Genomic DNA, 19,069 nt, shown 5'->3' with positions numbered 1-19,069 from the left:
ATTTTATAGTAAAATTTTATGAGCTTAAATGTTTTGATTCTCATTTCTGTGCTCTCCCTTTCTGTGTATACGTATAGATGAAAAATGCTTTTTGTGGACTGGGATGATGGCTGGAGCACTTTGTCAGATTCCTATGTCTAGAATATCCTTAATAAAATGCAATGCAGCCTCTTAAATGGATGGATTTTTGGAGAGAGAAGGGGAGAAAAGATTTTATTGGTGTGTATATTTATGTGTTAAATGTCATTTTGTTCAAGATTATCCTGACACCCTGTCTTTTACACAAACATATATTTGCTTTTCCCCCTTTACTGAGCAGGTTTCAAATGTGCTTCTTCCTTGTTTTGTACCCTCTTCTCCCCACAAGTATTCTTTTTCCAAGACTGACTTGTGGAGTCCAGAACAAACTTTTAAATCTTTTCCCCTACTCAGAAATCTTATCTGTTGGGACTCCTTTATGGAATTTTCTCAATTAGTGTGATTTTCCCCTCTCTGGATTGCCAGTTTATCTGATACCCCTAGAGCTCCATGAAAGGTTAGTGATGTGACCTAGGAATAACACCACTAGAAATGGGTTTGTACCTATTTATAAGTAATTTGAAGTTTTAGTATTCTCTGATCCTTCATCATGCTAAAAACATGAATTTGTGTGTTTTTATTTTTTGCATGTTATCATTATAGACTTTAAGTCTAAATTTTAAGATTAGGGTTTAAGCAACTGGCATTATCTCTCTTTATATCAATTTTATTTCAATGAGGACCTAGGTTTCAGCAGAATTCTCTGCTGTATACCCATTTCTGAAGTTATGAAGGAAATAACTATCCCTGGCTTGATTTTCCTTATTCTTGGCCTAGTGGTCATGAAAGAACCACAACAATAAAAAAATGCAGAATGTTATAAATATTTTGCACTTTTACAACTTGGTTAACTTCAGTAAATTTTTCAAATTTCTTATATCAGAAAATATAACCTCATGATACTATCATGAATCCATTGGCAGTGGGTAATTACATTGTCAAGAAGGCATTTTATAACAGCAAAGATAATGAATTGCAGTTATCCAAGAGAATGTAAAATTTTAGATTAATTGATTACTAAAACAAAAATGAATTGAAACATGGATCAACCAAGGGCTTTCCTAACTAGTATATTTAAACATGCCGTCTTTTCTTTGATACTATAAGATATCCTTGACCATTTTACTTTTTTCACTAGCACTTATGATCATTGAGTGCATATATAATTTACTCATTCATTATCCATCTTCTTTCTACTATAATTTCACTTATGTGGACAGTGACTTTTCTTTATTTTTCCTCTTCTGTATCCTCAGACCATAGATACATGCTTGGCATAAAAGAGATAATAAATATTTGTTAAATTAATAAATGAAAAATTTGTTTTAAAAACAATGTAAAATAGGGGAAGGGCATAACTCTAACCCTTCTTAGGGAGAGGCAAAGATATACAATGTAACCAAAATTAAAAAAAACAAACAAAAAAGAAATAAAACTTTTTATCGGGTAGTGGGCAGGGGAGGGGTGAGGAGGAGAAGGTGTATACTTACATGTGTGCAGTGCGCACCACCTGGGAATTGGACACGCTTGAATCTCTAGCACATCGGGGGGAGGGAGGGGGGCAGGGGCAATATATGTAACCCTAACAATATTTGTATCCCCATAATATGATGAAATAAAAGGAAGAAAAATAAAACAATGTAAATATATTTTTAATTGAGTCAAAGAATATTTATTACACATATCTTAGATTAAAAGATGGGGAGAAGAAAGAGATAAAATATATTTAGTACAGTTAGGATATTCCCAGTTCTAAATTGTATATGTATAATATTTCTATGTAAGTTTTTCCTGTCTTTTTCTAGGAGTTTAACAGTTTCAGCTCTTTTGTTTAAATATATACTCCATTTTAAGTTGATTTTGTGCTTAGTGTATGATAAAGGTCCAATTTCTTCTGCTGCTTGTAGATGTCCAGTTTCTCCAACACCATTTGTCAAAGAGATTATCCTTTGCCCATCATGTATTTTTGGCCCCCTTCTTGGGAATCAGTTGAACATGTGGGTTAATTTCTGAGTTTTCTATTCTTTTCCATTGATCTATTTGTCTGTTTTGATGCCAGTACTATACTTTTTCAATGATTATAGCTTTGTAATAATATTTTGAAATCAGGAAGTGGAATGCCTCCAGCTTTGCTCTTCTCAAAATTGTTTTGGCTAGTTGGGGTCTTTTGTGGTTTCATATGACTCTTAGGGTTTTTTTTTTTTCCTATTTCTGTAAAATGCCATTGTGTTTTTGATATGGATTGCTTTGAACCTATAAATGAATTTGGGTAGTATGGACATTTTAACAAGATTAAATCTTCACAGAAGCATATACAATAGAAGCAAAATTAGACAAGTGGGACTTCATCAAACTAAAAAGCTTTTGCATAGCAAAGGAAACAACAGAGTGAAAAGGAACCTGCAGAATGTGGGGAAATATTTGAAAATCTTATATGTTGTAAGGAATTAATATCTAAAAATATATAAGGGATTCCTACAACTCAATAGAAAAAAAAGCAAAAGCAAAAAAAAAAAAAAAAGGTAACCTGATTTTAAAATGAACGAAGGACTTGAATATACATTACTCCTAAGAATTCATACCCATGGCCAACAAGTATATAAAAAATGCTCAACATCATTAATCTTTAGTGAAATGTAAATCAAAAAGCACAATGAGATGGCACCTAACACCTATTAGAATGACTATTATAAAAAGAAAGAGACATAAGTATCTGTAAGGATATGGAAAAATTGAAACCCTTGAACACTGTTGGCAGGAATGTAAAATGAAGTAGCCACTATGGAAAACAATATGGAGGTCCCTCAAAAAATTAAAAATAGAACTCCTATATGACACAGCAATCTCACTATTGGCTATATAGCATACTCAAAAGAATTGAAATCAGTCTCTTAAAGAGATATCTTCACTCCCATTATTCAGAATAGCCAAAATATAGAAACAACCTAAATATTCATTAGTAGATGAATAGAAAAATAGAATGTGGTCTATACATACAATGAAATATTATTCAGCCGTTAAAAAAAGAAAACCTGCCATTCATGACAACATAGATTAATCTTGAGCACATTAAGGCAAATGAAATTATCCAGATGCAGAAGGACAAATACTTCATGATTCCACTTATGTGAGGTATCTAAAATAGTCAAATTCATAAGAATAGAGAATAGAATGGTGATTACCACGGGCTTGGAAGAGAAGAGAAAAACAGGGAATTGTTCAACTGGTACGAAGTTGCAGTTGTACAAGATGAATATACTCTAGAGATCTGCTGTACAACATAGCACCTAGAGTTAATATCACTGTCCTGTGCACTGAAAAATTTCTTCAGAGGGTAGATCTCATGTTGATGTCTTAATACTCACCCTTCAGTAAATAAAGGCATTCAAGGAAAAACTTTTGGAAGTGATGAACATGTCTATGACTTTGATTGTACTGATGGTTTCATGGGTGTATACGTATGTCCAAACTCATCAAATTGTATACATTAAAATGTGCAATGTTTTGATATCAATTATATCCCACTATAGTGATTTTTATTTCAGGATACTGCAGGGGTACAAATGTTTTGGTTACATTGATTGCTTTTGTACTGCTTGACACAAAGCTATGTGTGCCAGTCACCCAGATAGTGTGCATTGTACCCGTTAGGTATGATTTTACCTATACCTTCCACCCCTTCCCACCTGCTTGATTTCCATTAAGTTTTATTTCCATCTGTTCACATGAGTACTGTTCAGTTAGTTCCAATTTAATAGCAAGTATATGTGGTGTTTGTTTTCCCATTCTTGTGATATTTCACTAAGAAGCATAGTCTATAATTCCATACAGATTGTTACAAAAGGAATTAATTCATTTTTTACGGCTGAGTATAATTGCATGGTATACATATACCACATTTTATTAATCCACTCATGAATTGTTGGGCACTTAGGTTGATTCCATATCTTTGTGATTGTGAATTGTGCTGCAATAAATATATGGATGTAGATGTCTTCTTGATAAAATGACTTCTTTTCCTTTGGATATGTACCCAGTAGTGGGATTGCTGGATCAAATGTTGGTAAATAGATTTTTTAAAAATCTTCAATACAGCATCTATTAATGTTCCATTAAAATGACTGTGGGACAATTAGGAAAACTCAAGCTATATACATATACATATACATATATATGGAAGATACTTCAAAATTATAAAAGCGATATATGACAAACCCACAGCTAACATTATAATGAGTGGAAAAAAGTTGAAAGAATTATCCATAAGAACTGGAATGAGACAAGGGTGCCCATTACCATCACTTCTATTCAACATACTAATGGAATTCCTAGCCAGAGTAATCAGGCAAGAGAAAGAAATAAAGGGTATCCAAATCAGGAAAGAGGAAGTAAAACTATTGCTTTTCATTAACGATATGATCTTGCATCTAGAAAATCCCCAAACAAGAAAAAGACAAAATAGCTACAAAGAAAATAAAATACCTAGGAATATACTTAACCAAGAATCTGAAAGATCTCTATAAGGAGAACTATGCAACACTGATGAAAGAAATCACAGATGACACAAACAAATGGAAAAACATCCCTTGCTCATGGATTGGCTGAGTTAACATCATTAAAATGTCCATACTATCCAAAGTCATTTACAATCCCCATAAAAATATCAATGCCATATTTCACATATCTAGATAAAATAATCCTAAGCTTCATTTGTAACCAAAGAAGAACCCAAATAGCCAAAGCATTCTTAAGCAATATGAACAAATCTGGAGGAATCACATAACCTGATCTAAAAAAATAATATAAGGCTATAGTAACCAAAACAACATCTTACTGATATAAAAGTAGAGACATAGACCAATGGAACAAAAATAAAGAACTCTGAAATGAAATCAACTACCTACAATGAACTCATCTTCAACAAAACTAACAACATAACACTGGAGAAAGCACACCCTATTCAACAAACGGTACTGGGAAACTGGATAGTCACAAGCAGAAGAATGAAACAGGAGCCATATCTCTTGCCATATACAAAAATTAATTCAATATAGATAAAAGACTTAAATGTAAGGCAGGAAACGTTAAATATTCTATAAGAAAACATACAGAAACTCTTCTAGAGCTTGGCCTAGGCAAAGAAATTATGGCTATGATCACAAGGCAAATATAGCAACAACAAAAATAATAAATAAGAATTAAATTAAAAATCTTCTGCAAAGCAAAGGAAACAATCAAGAATGGATACACTACAGCAGAATGGGGTAAATGTTTGCAAACTAAGCATCCAATAAAGGATTAATATCCAGAATCTACAAAACATTCAAAAAGAGCAGCAAGTAAAAAAACCAGCAACCCCATCAAAAAGTGGGCAAAAGACAAGGGTTTTCAAAGGAAAGTATACAAATAGCCAACAAACATAGGAAAAAATGCTCAATGTCACTAACCATTAGGGAAATGCAAATTAAAACTACAATGAGATTATCACCTTACTGCTATCAAAATTGACATTAGTAAAAAGTCAAAATACAATAGATGCTGGGTTGAATGCAGAGAGAAAGGAATGCTTGGATTCTGTTAGAAATGACTACAAATTAGTGCAACCTCTATGGAAAGGAGTCTGGAGATTCTTCAAAGAGATAAATGAACACCTACCATTCAATCCAGCAATCCCACTACCAGGATCTACCCAAAGGGAAAAAAAAGGCATTTTATAAAAACAACCCCTGCATTTCTGTGGTGTCTGTTGTGACCTCTCTTTTTTCATTTCTTATTGAGTTTATTAGAGTCTTTTCCCTTTGAGTTCTTGTCAGTCTAGCAAAAGGGCTATCAATTTTGTGTATCTTTTCAAAAGCCAGCTTCTGGTTTTATTGATCTTCCGTATAATTCTCTTGTTCTCCATTTCATTTAGTTCTGCTTTGATCTTAGTTATTTCTTTTCTTCTACTAGGATTGGAATTGGTTTGCTCTTCTATTTCCAATTCCTTGAGTCTATTCATTAGGTTGTCAGTATCTAAGCTTTCTGTTTTTTAGATGTGAGCGTTTATTGCTATTAGTTTTCCTCTCAGGTAAGCTTTTGCTGTATCCCACAGGTTTTGGTAACATGTGGCTCCATTATTTTGTTAGAAGAAACTCTTGATTTCCCTCTGAATTTCCTCCTTGACTCAATAATTCTTCAATAATAGATTGTTTAGTTTCCATGACTTTGTGAAGCATTGAGTGTTTCTATAGGAATTGAACTCTAATTTTATGCCACTATGGTCAGAGAAGACACATGGTATAATTTCTATTTTCTTGAATTTTTTGAGATCTGATTTTTGGCCTAACATGTTATCAATTTTGGAGAAGGAACCATGGGCAGCTGAGAAGAATGTAAATTCAACTGTGCTGGAATGTTGTGTAGAGATCTGTCAGATCTTTTTGATCAAGAGCTTTCTTTAAGCCCTTTATTTCTTTGTTTATTTTATGTTTGGAGGATCTATCCAATTCATTCAGTGGAGTGTTGAGGTCCCCTGCTACTATGGCAGTATTGTTTAACATGCTATTTAAATCATGCAAGGTTTGCTTTGTGTAATTGGGTGCTCCTGCATTGGGTGCATAAATATTAAGAACTGTTAAATCTTCTGGTTAGATCTTCCCTTTCACCATTATAAAGTGGCCATCTTTATCCTTTTTTACTTTTGCTATTTTAAAGCTTATGTTATCTGCAAGTAGTATAGCTAGCCCTGCTTTCTTTTAACTTCCATTTGCCTGGATGATAGTTTTCCATCCCTTGACCTTCAGTGGGAAGTCATCTTTGTGGGTTAGATGTGTTTCCTGTAGACAGCAGATACTAGGCTTGTGGATTTTTATCCCTCTTACACTGCTGGTGGGTCTGCAAACTAGTACAATCCCTGTAGAAAGTAATTTAGAGATACCTCAAAGAGCTAAAAATAGAAATAGTATTTGATCCACAATCCCACTACTAGGCATCTACCCAAAGGAAAAAAAGACATTCTATAATGAAGACATCTGCACTGGAAGGTTTATGGCAGCACAATTCACAATTGCAAAGATGTGGAAACAACTCAAGTGCCCATCAATACATGAGTGGATTAATAAAATGTGGTCTATGTATACCATGGATTTCTACTCAGCCACAAAAAGCAATGGTGATCTAGCACCTCTTGTATTATCCTGGATAGAGCTGGATCCCATTCTACTAAGTGAAGTATCACAAGAATGGAAAAACAAGCACCACATGTACTCACCAACAAATTGGTATTGACTGATCAACACTTAAGTGCACATATAGTGGCAACATTCATCGAGTGCTGGGCAGACGGGAGAGGGAAGAAGGGATGGGTAAATACACACCTTAATGGGTGTGGTGCACACTGTCTAGAGGATGGACATGCCCTAAGCTCTGACTTGGGTGGGGCAAAGGCAATATATGTAACCTAAACATTTATACCCCTGTAATATGCTAAAATTAAAATATATATATATTTTTAAAACCTAAAATTAAATAAAAAAATCTACTGGAAGACTTTTTCAAGCAACTTGGAAAATAGATGACTTCTGAAATTTATTTTAATTAAATTTTATTTTTTCTCTTCTGCTTCTTGTTACTATTAATATTACTTTCTGAGGGGGAGAATGGGCATTTATTGAAACCTTAAAATCTGTACCCCCATAATATGCCAAAATAAAAGATATATATATTACTTTCTATTTTTGCCAAACTTTGTATAAGTTACATCATTTGTCATTTATATTTCTCATTGCATTTGTTCTGCAGGTGTTCTTCCATTGTGCCCCAATTCTAAATTAATAAGTAGATTTTGAAATATAAGAAAGACCCTACAAGACTAAGTATTCATGGCATGTGATATGTTTATTTGCTTAGTTATATAATCCTCCCCAAATCAACAAGGTTCTGAAATTTCTAAGTTTTCCAAACTACTCTGATATTTTTCCTTTAATCCTATACATTATCCCTTTCCACCATAAAATCATTTCTCAGTTTCTGCCATGGAAAAAGAGAGTCACGAATTACATGAAATATTGATAGCAATAGCAACAAAGGCAGGAAGACCGTGAATAGTATTGAGATGTCAACCTCACAGCCTTTTCATTAACCTTCTTTTTCTGAGCTTTTAGCACAGACAGCCTTCTCACACATGCACGAAGAGGATGTTGTGCAGTCATCAATACCAAGGTCGTGCACATCTAGATATACACATTTCCCCTGGAAATCCACTTTCGGTTCTGGTAAACCCCTAAGAAATTTTAGAAAACAAAAGTCACTGGTTATATTCAGTGTGTTCAAATTAAATAGTATTACTTAAGAATGTGCAATTCATTGTGCCAGGTGCTGTGGAGGACATGAGGTGTTAGTTTGCTCTCCCTCTTTTCAAAGAGCTCATACATTTATAAAAGAGATGAGATAGGCAGATAAGTAATAAATAAGCTACATAAAATGTGATAAAAAGAGATTTATAAATGAGAAAAAATATACCTGTATGGAGGGGGAGAGAAAAATCTGACTGTAAAATTATAGCAATGACATGAAAGATGGGACATACAACCTGGGATCTACAGTTAGGATTAAGTAAAGATCAGCATGATAGAAACCATTCAACTATGTATGTGCAGCTGCAGTTTGGAGAGGGACATTTACCTGTAAATGCATTGCATTCTATATACAAGTCAGCCAAAATTAAAAATGAAATTTAGGATATATGTAATACATAAAATTTAGAATATATCAGAGTACACTTTGCTCTGATAGGCACCTCAGTTTACAAAATCACCACTGCCAGAAATGCCACAAGGAAGATGCTGTCAAATACTATGGTTCAATCTAGTCCTTGACTAGAGATCTGAATTACACGAAACATTTTAGGTCAACATGAACAAGACTGTCTTTTATGAACTCTAGAGCAAATCTGGTTGACTAACATCATTTTAAAAAAGTAAAGCTTATCTATTCATCTATTAAATACATAATATACCCCTTTTCAAATGTCAAAGGAATTTTAAAAATGAATTCTGAACTGTGTTAGGAAAAATACATTGCCTGAATATTCTGTTATATATTCTGTATTTTATGTATATTCTGTATTTTTATATATTCTGTATTTTTTAATTCAACATACCTATTGAGTGTTCTGTGTACCAAACATTGTACAGGATTTGAAACATAAAACTATCAAATAACAAAATTCTAATAATTAAAATGATTACCATGAAAGTAAGAATAGACTGACAATATGATGAAATAGTCCAAGAGAAAAATCCAAGTATGTTCCCATGTAAAATATTTACATAAATTGTGAAATATTTAAGTTACACATTAAATGATGCAAAATATTTAAATATTAAATGTTTAGCATGTGATAAATATAACATTAAAATCAGTGAGGAAAGAATAATGTATCTTTTAAACAAAACTCTGGCAATTAGTTATCTAATTGAAATATATAGAGAGAGAATGAACTATATCTATATGTGTACACACACACATCCATGCTTCAGCTTTCCCTCTCATATTCCAAAATAAATTTTAAATGAATAAAGACAATTTCAGTGTACTTAAATGTTAAACATTTGTTCATATAATAAAAGCAAATAAGATTAAAGGCAAATTACTAAAGAAAAACAAAATAGCAAGACATGTCTGAAAGAGAGGTTATAAACTTAATATATAAGGAATTCATACCAAGAAATCAAAAATAAATATGATAAAATGGGCAAAAGATTACATACAAGTTGGAGGAAAGAATAGCCTCAGTAATATCAAAAGAATATAACTAAAAAGAACAAAATAAAAATAACCAGCTATAAAAATTATCAAAATTTTAAAACACTAACATTCACACAGAGCAGTTTGCTGTTATGTTTTTTGTCATAATTATCTAATGCAGTTGCTACAGGAAAATTTAACAATATGTATTTAAAACTGTTAAAAAGGCCTGTACTCTTTGATGAATCAATATTCTATACTTCTTCCCCCCAAAATCCCAAAATTCATATATAATGAATTCCCATATTATATTTATTATCAAAAATTATAATTAATCAAATCACCTAACAATAATGTCATCTTTTTACAAACTATGAAATACATAAATGACTTTGATTTATAAAATTGCTGACAGCATAATATAAAATAACAAAAAATAAAATGGTCTAAATTCTTCCCCAAAGAATCATTCTTTTTCCTCCAGCTCTTTAAGCAAAAGACATTGAGACACTGAGAAGGAAATAAGGAATTGGATCATATACTAGAAACTTACAGGCCAGGAGAAGTAGAGGAGCCATCCTCCCACTTCCATTCATTATGCTTTTCCTTATAAGACAAGCCAATCCAAGTCTGACTTACTAAAAGTAACTTCATGATATTCTGCATGAAAACAAAATACACAAAAGTGATCCCTTAATACCAAAAGTGTATAAGAAAAGAAAAATATGGAATTTATGTAAAGGAGAAGAAAAGAACCATAATAATAATGCAGTTTATTATTTGTTCACTGATAAATGAAATATCAAAAAATATGTTAGTACTGCAACATCTGTGCATTTCTGAAGCATGAATTGAAAACAAAGAAGAATAAAGAGATAACTAATAGCATATTTTATGTTCAAAAGGACACTACCCCACAATATAAATTCCTTCTCTCAACTCACTTTATCATTTATTCCACTTTGTACCTATGCTTCAAGCTCAAGATCTATTAATGAACAAAAATGACAAAAATCCCTACTTTGGGGAGGTTTGGGGCAGATAAGAACAAATAACATACGTGGAAAGTATATGGCATGTAAGAAGGTGACATGTGCTATGAAAAAATTAGAGCAGAGAAAGAGGGACAGAGTGTCCAGAGCAGGGTGCCTGGGGGGGACACTGGTGCACAGGTTGAAATTCTAATTAGGGCTGTCAGGGCAGGCTTATGGAGGAGGTGATAACTGGGTAAGTGCTTGATGGAGGTGAAGTAGTTAGCAATGGTTACATCTGAAGAGAACACTGAATGAAGAAGGAACAGAGAATGCAAAGGTCCTACAGTGAGGGCAGGCCCAGTGTGTTGAGGAAAGGAAAGCCGTGCTCAAGTGCAAAGGTATGGAACCCACCTAAGTGTCCATCAGCTGATGAGTGGATAAAGAAATGTGATATATATACAAATGTGGTATATACCACAGAGTACTACTCAGCCATTAAAAGGAATGAAATAATATTTTCAAATACTTCAATGGAACTGGAAACCTTTTATCCTAATTGAAGTATCTCAGGAATTGAAAAACAGATACCATATGGTCTCACTTAGAAGTTGGAGCTAAATGAAGGATATATTAATATATGGACTAAAGAGTTGTAATGGACACCGGAAACTAAGAATGGGTGAAGCTAAGAGGGAGTTGAGGGATAAAAATCTACCTATCGGCTGGGTGCGTGGCTCACGCCTGTAATCCTAGTACTCTGGAAGGCTGAGGCGGGGCAGATTGCTCAAGGTCAGGAGTTTGAAACCAGCCTGAGCAAAAAGGAGACCCGTCTCTACTATAAATAGAAAGAAATTAATTGGCCAACTAATATATATAGAAAAAATTAGCCGGGCATGGTGGCGCATGCCTGTAGTCCCAGCTACTCGGGAGGCTGAGGCAGGAGGATCGCTTGAGCCCAGGAGTTTGAGGTTGCTGTGAGCTAGGCTGACTCCAGGACACTCACTCTAGCCTGGGCAACAAAGCGAGACTGTCTCAAAAAAAAAAAAAAAAAAAGAAAATCTACCTATCGAGTACAATGTACACTATTCTGGTGCCGGTTACACGAAAGCCCTGACTTCGGCATGATACAAGTCATCCATGTAACAGAAAACACTCGTGTCCCTTAGAGTTTTTGAAATTAAAAAAAAAAAGAGAGAGGGAGAGAGCTGCGCTGAAGTGGAAGACGCTAAGGAAAGATTAGTGCGAGAGTGTCCCCTTCCCCCTTGTTTTAGAGCTGCAGGGGAGCACCTCTGTGACAGGTTCCTACTCCACGTTCATATCCCGAAGTAAAGAATGAAATTCAACCTCACCACCAAGCCGCTTCTTTCTGTCTTTAAAAATGTAGCATTCAAAGAAACACAAAGGTCAGAACAGCTTAACCAAGGAACCATGTCCACGGTTTTGTGGTAGCAATGGTCCATGTACTGTACCCAGTTGTTCAGAGAAGGTCCACACCTGTTTCCTAGGAAAGAACATATTGATAACTCAGTGCCACAGAACCTCACAACGAAGGCCTATTGCTTGATACCTTCCTTCTTAGAAGAATGAGCCTGGTAGTAAGAATTCTACTTCTGTCCTCCCTGAATCCCCAGCTCAGAATTCTACAATAGTCTCATGTCCAAATTACCTTGTGTGGCCTTTAGGTCCTGTAGAGTCTCCATTACATGCACACTCTGGTTTCGGAGCCACTGAAGGGTTTCTATATGGGAAAACTAGACTTAATACTAGAGGAGAATACACAGTCTCATCTGGTTTTTTGTACCATTTCAGAAGTCATAGAATGATGGTGATCAAATGTCAAAATACACCAATAATTTTAGTCCAGTCCTTTTCCCTACTGAATTAGTTTGATGTCTGGCTGAAACAATCAATTACAGGCAATCCCTGACTTAACGATGGTTCTACTTTACAATGGTGAGAAAGTGATATGCAAAGAGTAGAAAACGTACTTTGAATTTTGAATTTTGATCTTTTCCTGGGCTAGTGCTAATCAGTATTAAAGTCTTTCACCATACCGGGCCACAGCTGTGGCAGCAGCTCCCAGTGAGCCATGCAAAAACAAGGGGAAGCAACCTGGACTCCCCAGCACACTGTGCTACCAGATGCTTTCTGCCCACCTGCAGGCTAATGTGAGTGTTCTGAGCCTATTTAAGGTAGGCTAGGCTAAGCTGTGAGGTTCAGCAGTCTAGGTTGTATTAAATCCATTTTCAATTTACAGTACTTTCAATTTACAGGGGGTTTACCAGATGTAACCCCACCCTAAGTCAAGATGCATCTGTACTTAGAAATTGGTTTTTAACATGACCAACTATTAAAGAGCTCTGGAATGGCTGATTTAATGGTTCACTATAGGAGACTATGTGATAAATGAGACTATGTTTGAAAAATGTGAGAGTCACTCAGTTTCAGAAGATGACACAGGGAACTAAAAGATGTAAACAGCCATCAAAACTACCATGCTGCTGTATTACAGGGCTCCCTATTGCATAATGCAACCATACATTTAAGGGCTGCAACAAGAAAAACAATCTAGCATTCAGTGAAGGTCATTTGTTTCAGCTCTAATATTACCTTTATTTTGGTCAAGAACTTTTGGGACCTGAAGAAAGTTTTCTGCTTTGTTTTGGAAAGACTCAATCCATTGGTTAAGACTCTTCATCTTGCTCTCTGATGCCTGAACACTTTGAAAATCTAAGAACAAGAATTCAAAACATGTATAAAACACATGCTCAATTATGAAATAGTAACTTATCAGATTATGAGGTTTAATTTCTATAGTTTTTTTCTTAATGAAGTTTCCCATATACATTTTTTAAAACTATAAAAAGATATTTGTTTAAGTATGTTTTAATTCACAGTAGTCCCCCCTTATCTGAAGAGGATAGATTCCAAGGCGCCCAGTATAGATGCCCGAAGCCACAGATAGTATCAAACTCTAAATATACCATGTTTTTTCTGTATGGTAATGGATGAGTAACATATACAGCATAGATACACTGGAAAGGGGGATGATTCACATCCCAAGTGGAATGAAATGAGATTTTTACATGCTACTCAGAACAGCCCACAATTTAAATCTTATCAATTATTTCTAGAATTTTCTATTTAACATTTTGGAGTGTAGTTGACCCCTGGTAACTGAAACCATAGAAAGAAAGACTGGATAAAGGGGGACTACTATATTCATTATTATTCCTAAAATCTATATCTAAAACCGATATATCATCTCAATTTCTTATAAAACTGAATGTGTTTGTTTATATTAATAGAATGATGGTTCAACTCAATTAAAACAGACAATAGCAATAAAAAACAAGTCCTCAGATAAATCTTATGGCATCATGGTTGGATAATTTAATGTGTATAATTTCAGTTCCTAATCGAATTGTAATATTTGGCGTTTCAAACTAATGTTATCATTAAGAAATTACTATTTTTTAATGAATTTTTAAAAATAATTTTAATAATGATAAAAATAGTCTATTGATTTAATTTAAACTGCTGAAGGCATGGACAATTTGAACAAATTATAAAAGAAGTTGTTTTCTATCTTCAAAGTAAAGAGTTAAAAATTCATCATGCTAGATTTCTTAATAAGTTGTGATGTTAATGATAATAATCACTCATTACTCTCAATATCTTCTGCAGAAATTGCAATAATATAACCTCCTTTGATACATTGTACAGTTATTGAGAGCTCACAAGTTCAAGTACCTCCATAAGTAAAAAGTTATAATATTTTCAGTTATTTTTCCTTTTCTCTGTTCAATAAATAAAACATTTACCCAAAAATATTATTTCCAACATGTTTAAAGAAATACAATAATCTGACAAAGAATCTATTCCCTCCCTTCCTTCAATTTATTACACTTACACTGATAAGCAAAGAGTCCACACAATAGCAAGAGCAGCAAGCTGAATATACTGAGGGCCACAGTAATTATTCCATGTAGAGAACAGGAAGAAGCTGAAGCTGAGAAACAAAGAATGATAATCAAAACCAATGTGAGCGTCTGTTATTTGCAAGATTAATATCATTATCTTCCAGTTCATAGTGTTCTCAAAATATCCTGAATTTTCTGATAGTTAATATCCAATGTGTGAATTACTATGAGCTATTAGACGGAATGAGAAAACAAAAACTGTCTAAGAGGATGTGTACAAAAGAGTTAACATAGCAGTCCTGACGGCTCCTTTTGAAAGGCCTGCTGACAAGGTTGGCCTTGGCTGGCACCGGGAAGCTAAGCTTAGATTTCGTGAAGGTTCCAACCACTATTAACTAGTAAGAATTTCTTGCTATGCCTACACTCTGTAAAACAACAAAGTTCATGCTGAACACCTGCTTTCCTTCTGGAAGTCTGGAATTATCACATGCCAAGCTTCTGGCTGCCCATGTGATCAGTGCCCAGTAAAGATACTACCTACTGAACCTCCAGTGAGTTTCCCCAGCTGGCAACATTGTTCATGCACTGTTGCAACTAGTTGCTGGGGGAATTAGTGTGTGACTTCACTGGGTGAGTTCACCTAGGAAACTTGCACCTAGTCCCTCCAAACTTCACTGCATGTACCTTTTCACTTTTGCTGATTGTGCTTGGTTTCCTTTCACTGTCATAAATTTTAACGATTGAGTACCACTGTATACTGGATCCTGTGAGGCTTCCTAGTGAATCCTTAAACCCGAGAGTGGTCTTGGCAATCCCCAGCACAGGCAAAAATTTTATATACAAGGTATTACTAAATATCCTTAAATACCAGCTATACAATTTCAGCTCCAATTACGTTATCCCCATTAATATTATCAAATGGCAAAAATGGTTAGTTATATTAAGTTTGTGTCATTATTAGAATAGAGCTCCTTATCTGGAATTGACGACTGGTAGCATACTCCCCTCAAAAAGAACTGCTCTAAATCTTAGGGAGTATTTTAATCAGATTTGCTTTTAGGCTGAACAATATCTGTAATTGTTTCCAATTCTATAAAAAATAAAATGTTACATTCCCACATTCTAAAAATTCATCATTTAGATGTCATTGTTTAGATGCTTTTTGTTGGCATGCTTATTTCCCTCAAAAATAAGTATATATGCTCTAGTACAAAAAGCTTATTTCCTTACATTATGGAAAAATTGCACTTGTGACCATGGTAAAAAGCTGACATCAAAAAGAATGATTATATTGATAATCTATGTCCAAAGCATTTCCTTAATTTTCTGAATAATACAACTCAGTGAGTGTCAATAAGAGGTAATTTTGATGAGCAGCAGGCAGTTGTAAATATCTGAACATTTCTGGTGTCATAACTGAGGGGCAGGTGCTACTGGCTTCTAGTGGGAAGGAGCCAGGGATGGGATTAAAATATCACACTGTCACAGGAAAGTTCTTCTACAACAAAGAATTGTCCAGCCTGAAATGTCTGTAGGGCTGAAGAGATCCTGATCTAACTAAATGATGTCATTTATGATCAAAAGGAGACAAACAAGTAGTAGTGTTTTCTTTTTGTTGTTGTTGTTTTTTTACAGATTTGCTAAATTTTAAACTTTGGTTACCTGTTTAAGTCCCTTAGTTTCATATAAAGTAAGTTTGGGCAAATAAATTCTTTATTATCTTTAAATATACTCCTTAGTATACAAAATTTCCAAACATCTCTGGGAGCAAATATGCTTCTGTTTTACTTGTATATACTTTTGAAAACATTTTAATCTCTATATTTTATATAAATATAAAAATTACAAAGAGTAACAACTAAAGGATAGTAGAGCCAGGGAAAATGTACCTTACTACTAACAAAGAGAGAACACAAATGAATAAAATCTGATGTACATATACTTTACCATTCACATTGGTGTTTTTAGGAATTGGTTCCCATTCATCTTCTAGAGGAGGAGGAACAGGAGGAAGGTCAGGAGGTGGTTCTAAGTCCACAATAGGAATTGTCTCTGTCTCTTCTGTGATTTCTTTTAGCACATAAAATACAGAATTAATGTATAATGTAATAAAACAAATAAGATTATAATTTGATTTAAGATATTTATTCTATTTTCAAAGATCACTGAAAATACAAATACAGTATTAGTAGAAAAATCACAAAATACACTCAAATCACATTTCAACCCAGTAGCCTATCCAGCTCTTCTAAAAATATTAATTATTGTTTGATTTATTATACTTTTGATCTAGTAAAAACAGACATTTTTTTCTGTTAATTACATCTGAAAGCACTCTTTCTAGTATGTCTGGGAAAATATAAGACATCAGGCTCCTGTTATAATCAAACAAAATAACTAAAATTTTTGCTTTCATTAAAATAGCATAGGATATTTAGATTAAAAAACATACCTGGAGGTTGTTCAGAGGCTAAAGTAGTTGACATTATGCAGGAGGGGTTTTTTTTGATGGTTTCTTTGTCTGCAAGGTGAAGAAGAGTCCACAAGGATGTTGGCAGGTGAATGAAGCAATATTTCCACCTACTATCCTCCCAGGGTTGATGAGAAGTCCAGAGCTAGCCTAAGGTGGGGCAGCCACTTACAGTTATATGATACTAACTTACTTTGGTAAAAACCACACAGGAAATGTGAATCGGTAACTGGAATATATATCTAATAGGCTTTCAAAATTATTAAATAAAAATTGTTCTTCTTTTACTAGATTATGTACAAGCCTTTTAATGGCACCTGGTTTGTACAAGGTATATTCTATCTCTCTGGAAATAAAAACCTCAATTAGGAAAATCTCTCTGTTAAAAAAAAATTATAAATAAATCATCTAGAGTGAAAATGTCCATAAATTAATATGTAGGAAAGGAAGACATAGGTATAAGGAAAACAAGGGACTGGACAACCAGAGGAACAAGAAAAGGAATAATATTGGAAATAACAGATAATTTGTTAATCAAATGTATGTTTAGGTGATAGCTATGAAATGTCATTTGAAGGTAGAAATCACATGTTAAAGTCTAACTATGTAGATACTTGACAGCTTGGATTAATGTTCGTTGGTGTCCTCTCCTCCTCTTTCTGTTAAGTTAAAAACAGTTTTATTCATAGAACTATAATTGGGTAACCACCAAAAATCTATCTTGCGCTATTAATTTTGCTCACATCAACAAAGCTGATGTTTTAGTGGGTAGAAATAGATATTGTACATAAACAAAAATAGACATAAGATTCTTTCCCATTGGGGTTATAACTTCAAAGAATGTGTATTTGAGCCAGTTTGGTTGAAACCACACAGAATACTTCAGATATAGACAGCTGTGAATTTTCTATTTTTTCCATGTCTAATTCAGGTCAAACGGTCTTACAGTAAATCCTAAAAATATATCACATCTTTTAATGTAAGAAAGACAAGGCTGATTGACTAAGAAGAATATTATAACTTTACTATTCACTCAAACAACTCAGTAAAGTCAAGGATGAGGAGAGCAGAGGCTTAATCAAAAATACCCTACGTCAGCAGTCCCCAGCCTTTTGGGCACCCGGGACCAGTTGCATGGAAGACGATTTTTTAATGAACTGGGGACTCAGGGTACGGGGAGGTGGAGCTCAAGTGATAGTGTGCGGCCCAGTTGCTAACAGGCCACAGACTGGCAGTGGGCCTTGGCCTGTGGATTGGGGGACGTAGCCCTACATCATTGATTTCCTGCTTATATTGTGATTCATTTTTATTTTGTTTACTTTCTGTCTCAAATTTCTAAAAATCTCATTTTACTGTATTAAAATTGTCATGGGTCAGGATTCAGATAACTAAGAGAGAAAGAGGAAAAAGTATTAATCACTAGTGCTTAAGCATCACTTATTTGAAAAAAAGAAAATTTATTATATGGACATATGCATTATCCCTGTCATGGATATACTGACTCTATTAGAATAAAATATTCTTACTGTGATACAATTAACCACCTCTCCACTTGGGTAGATTTAAATTTATGCATTTTAAAGAGAGAACCCTTTTTAAAAATGAATTAAAAGGAAGATTCCATGTGTTTTGTTGTTTAGGAGCAAAAAGCATGTTGTATAGTAATGGACATTACAATACTATATAGAAAATGGAAAAGAGGGAATACGAGAAGGAGGAAGAAAAATAGGAGAAAAAAAACCTGAAGAAGGCCGGGCGCTGTGGCTCACGCCTGTAATCCTAGCTCTTGGGAGGCCGAGGCGGGCGGATTGCTCAAGGTCAGGAGTTCAAAACCAGCCTGAGCAAGAGCGAGACCCCGTCTCTACTATAAATAGAAAGAAATTAATTGGCCAACTGAT

At 34.2% G+C, this 19,069-nt stretch overlaps 1 protein-coding gene across 4 annotated transcripts; it reads right to left on the bottom strand.

Annotated features, from left to right (window-relative positions):
• Nucleotides 1-7,934: 7,934 nt before the first annotated feature.
• On the bottom strand, nucleotides 7,935-17,833 carry LOC105866288 (C-type lectin domain family 1 member B-like). 4 transcript variants are annotated; one of them, XM_076006840.1, is made up of 9 exons: nucleotides 17,365-17,833; nucleotides 17,154-17,222; nucleotides 16,649-16,771; nucleotides 14,692-14,790; nucleotides 13,389-13,508; nucleotides 12,445-12,516; nucleotides 12,128-12,279; nucleotides 10,358-10,464; nucleotides 7,935-8,338 (listed from the first exon to the last, which is right to left on the bottom strand). In XM_076006840.1, the coding sequence occupies exons 2-9, from the start codon at nucleotides 17,185-17,187 to the stop codon at nucleotides 8,194-8,196; spliced, it is 852 nt and encodes a 283-aa protein (XP_075862955.1). In that variant the 5' UTR covers nucleotides 17,188-17,222; nucleotides 17,365-17,833; the 3' UTR covers nucleotides 7,935-8,193. The 4 variants fall into 4 exon arrangements, with proteins under 4 accessions (XP_075862955.1, XP_075862957.1, XP_075862954.1 ...); XM_076006842.1 differs by lacking the exon at nucleotides 17,365-17,833 and having other exon boundaries at nucleotides 16,649-16,690; nucleotides 17,154-17,355; XM_076006839.1 differs by lacking the exon at nucleotides 17,365-17,833 and having other exon boundaries at nucleotides 17,154-17,354.
• Nucleotides 17,834-19,069: the final 1,236 nt, after the last annotated feature.

The sequence above is a fragment of the Microcebus murinus genome, chromosome 10, assembly GCF_040939455.1.
Source record: "Microcebus murinus isolate Inina chromosome 10, M.murinus_Inina_mat1.0, whole genome shotgun sequence".
Taxonomy (NCBI): Eukaryota; Metazoa; Chordata; class Mammalia; order Primates; family Cheirogaleidae; genus Microcebus; species Microcebus murinus.
Note: the sequence above shows the minus strand (reverse complement) of the source record. Positions and strands in the feature narration are given on the sequence as shown.

Bases quoted from the DNA above. Each gene is read 5' to 3' on its own strand.
- LOC105866288 (XM_076006840.1), bottom strand. From the start codon at position 17,187: ATGTCAACTACTTTAGCCTCTGAACAACCTCCAG. The intron at 14,791-16,648 runs GTAAAGTATATG...TTTGTTTCTCAG, and splicing joins TAAAAACACCAATGTGAATG to CTTCAGCTTCTTCCTGTTCT. The intron at 12,280-12,444 runs GTAATTTGGACA...GTTCTTTCCTAG, and splicing joins GGACCTAAAGGCCACACAAG to GAAACAGGTGTGGACCTTCT.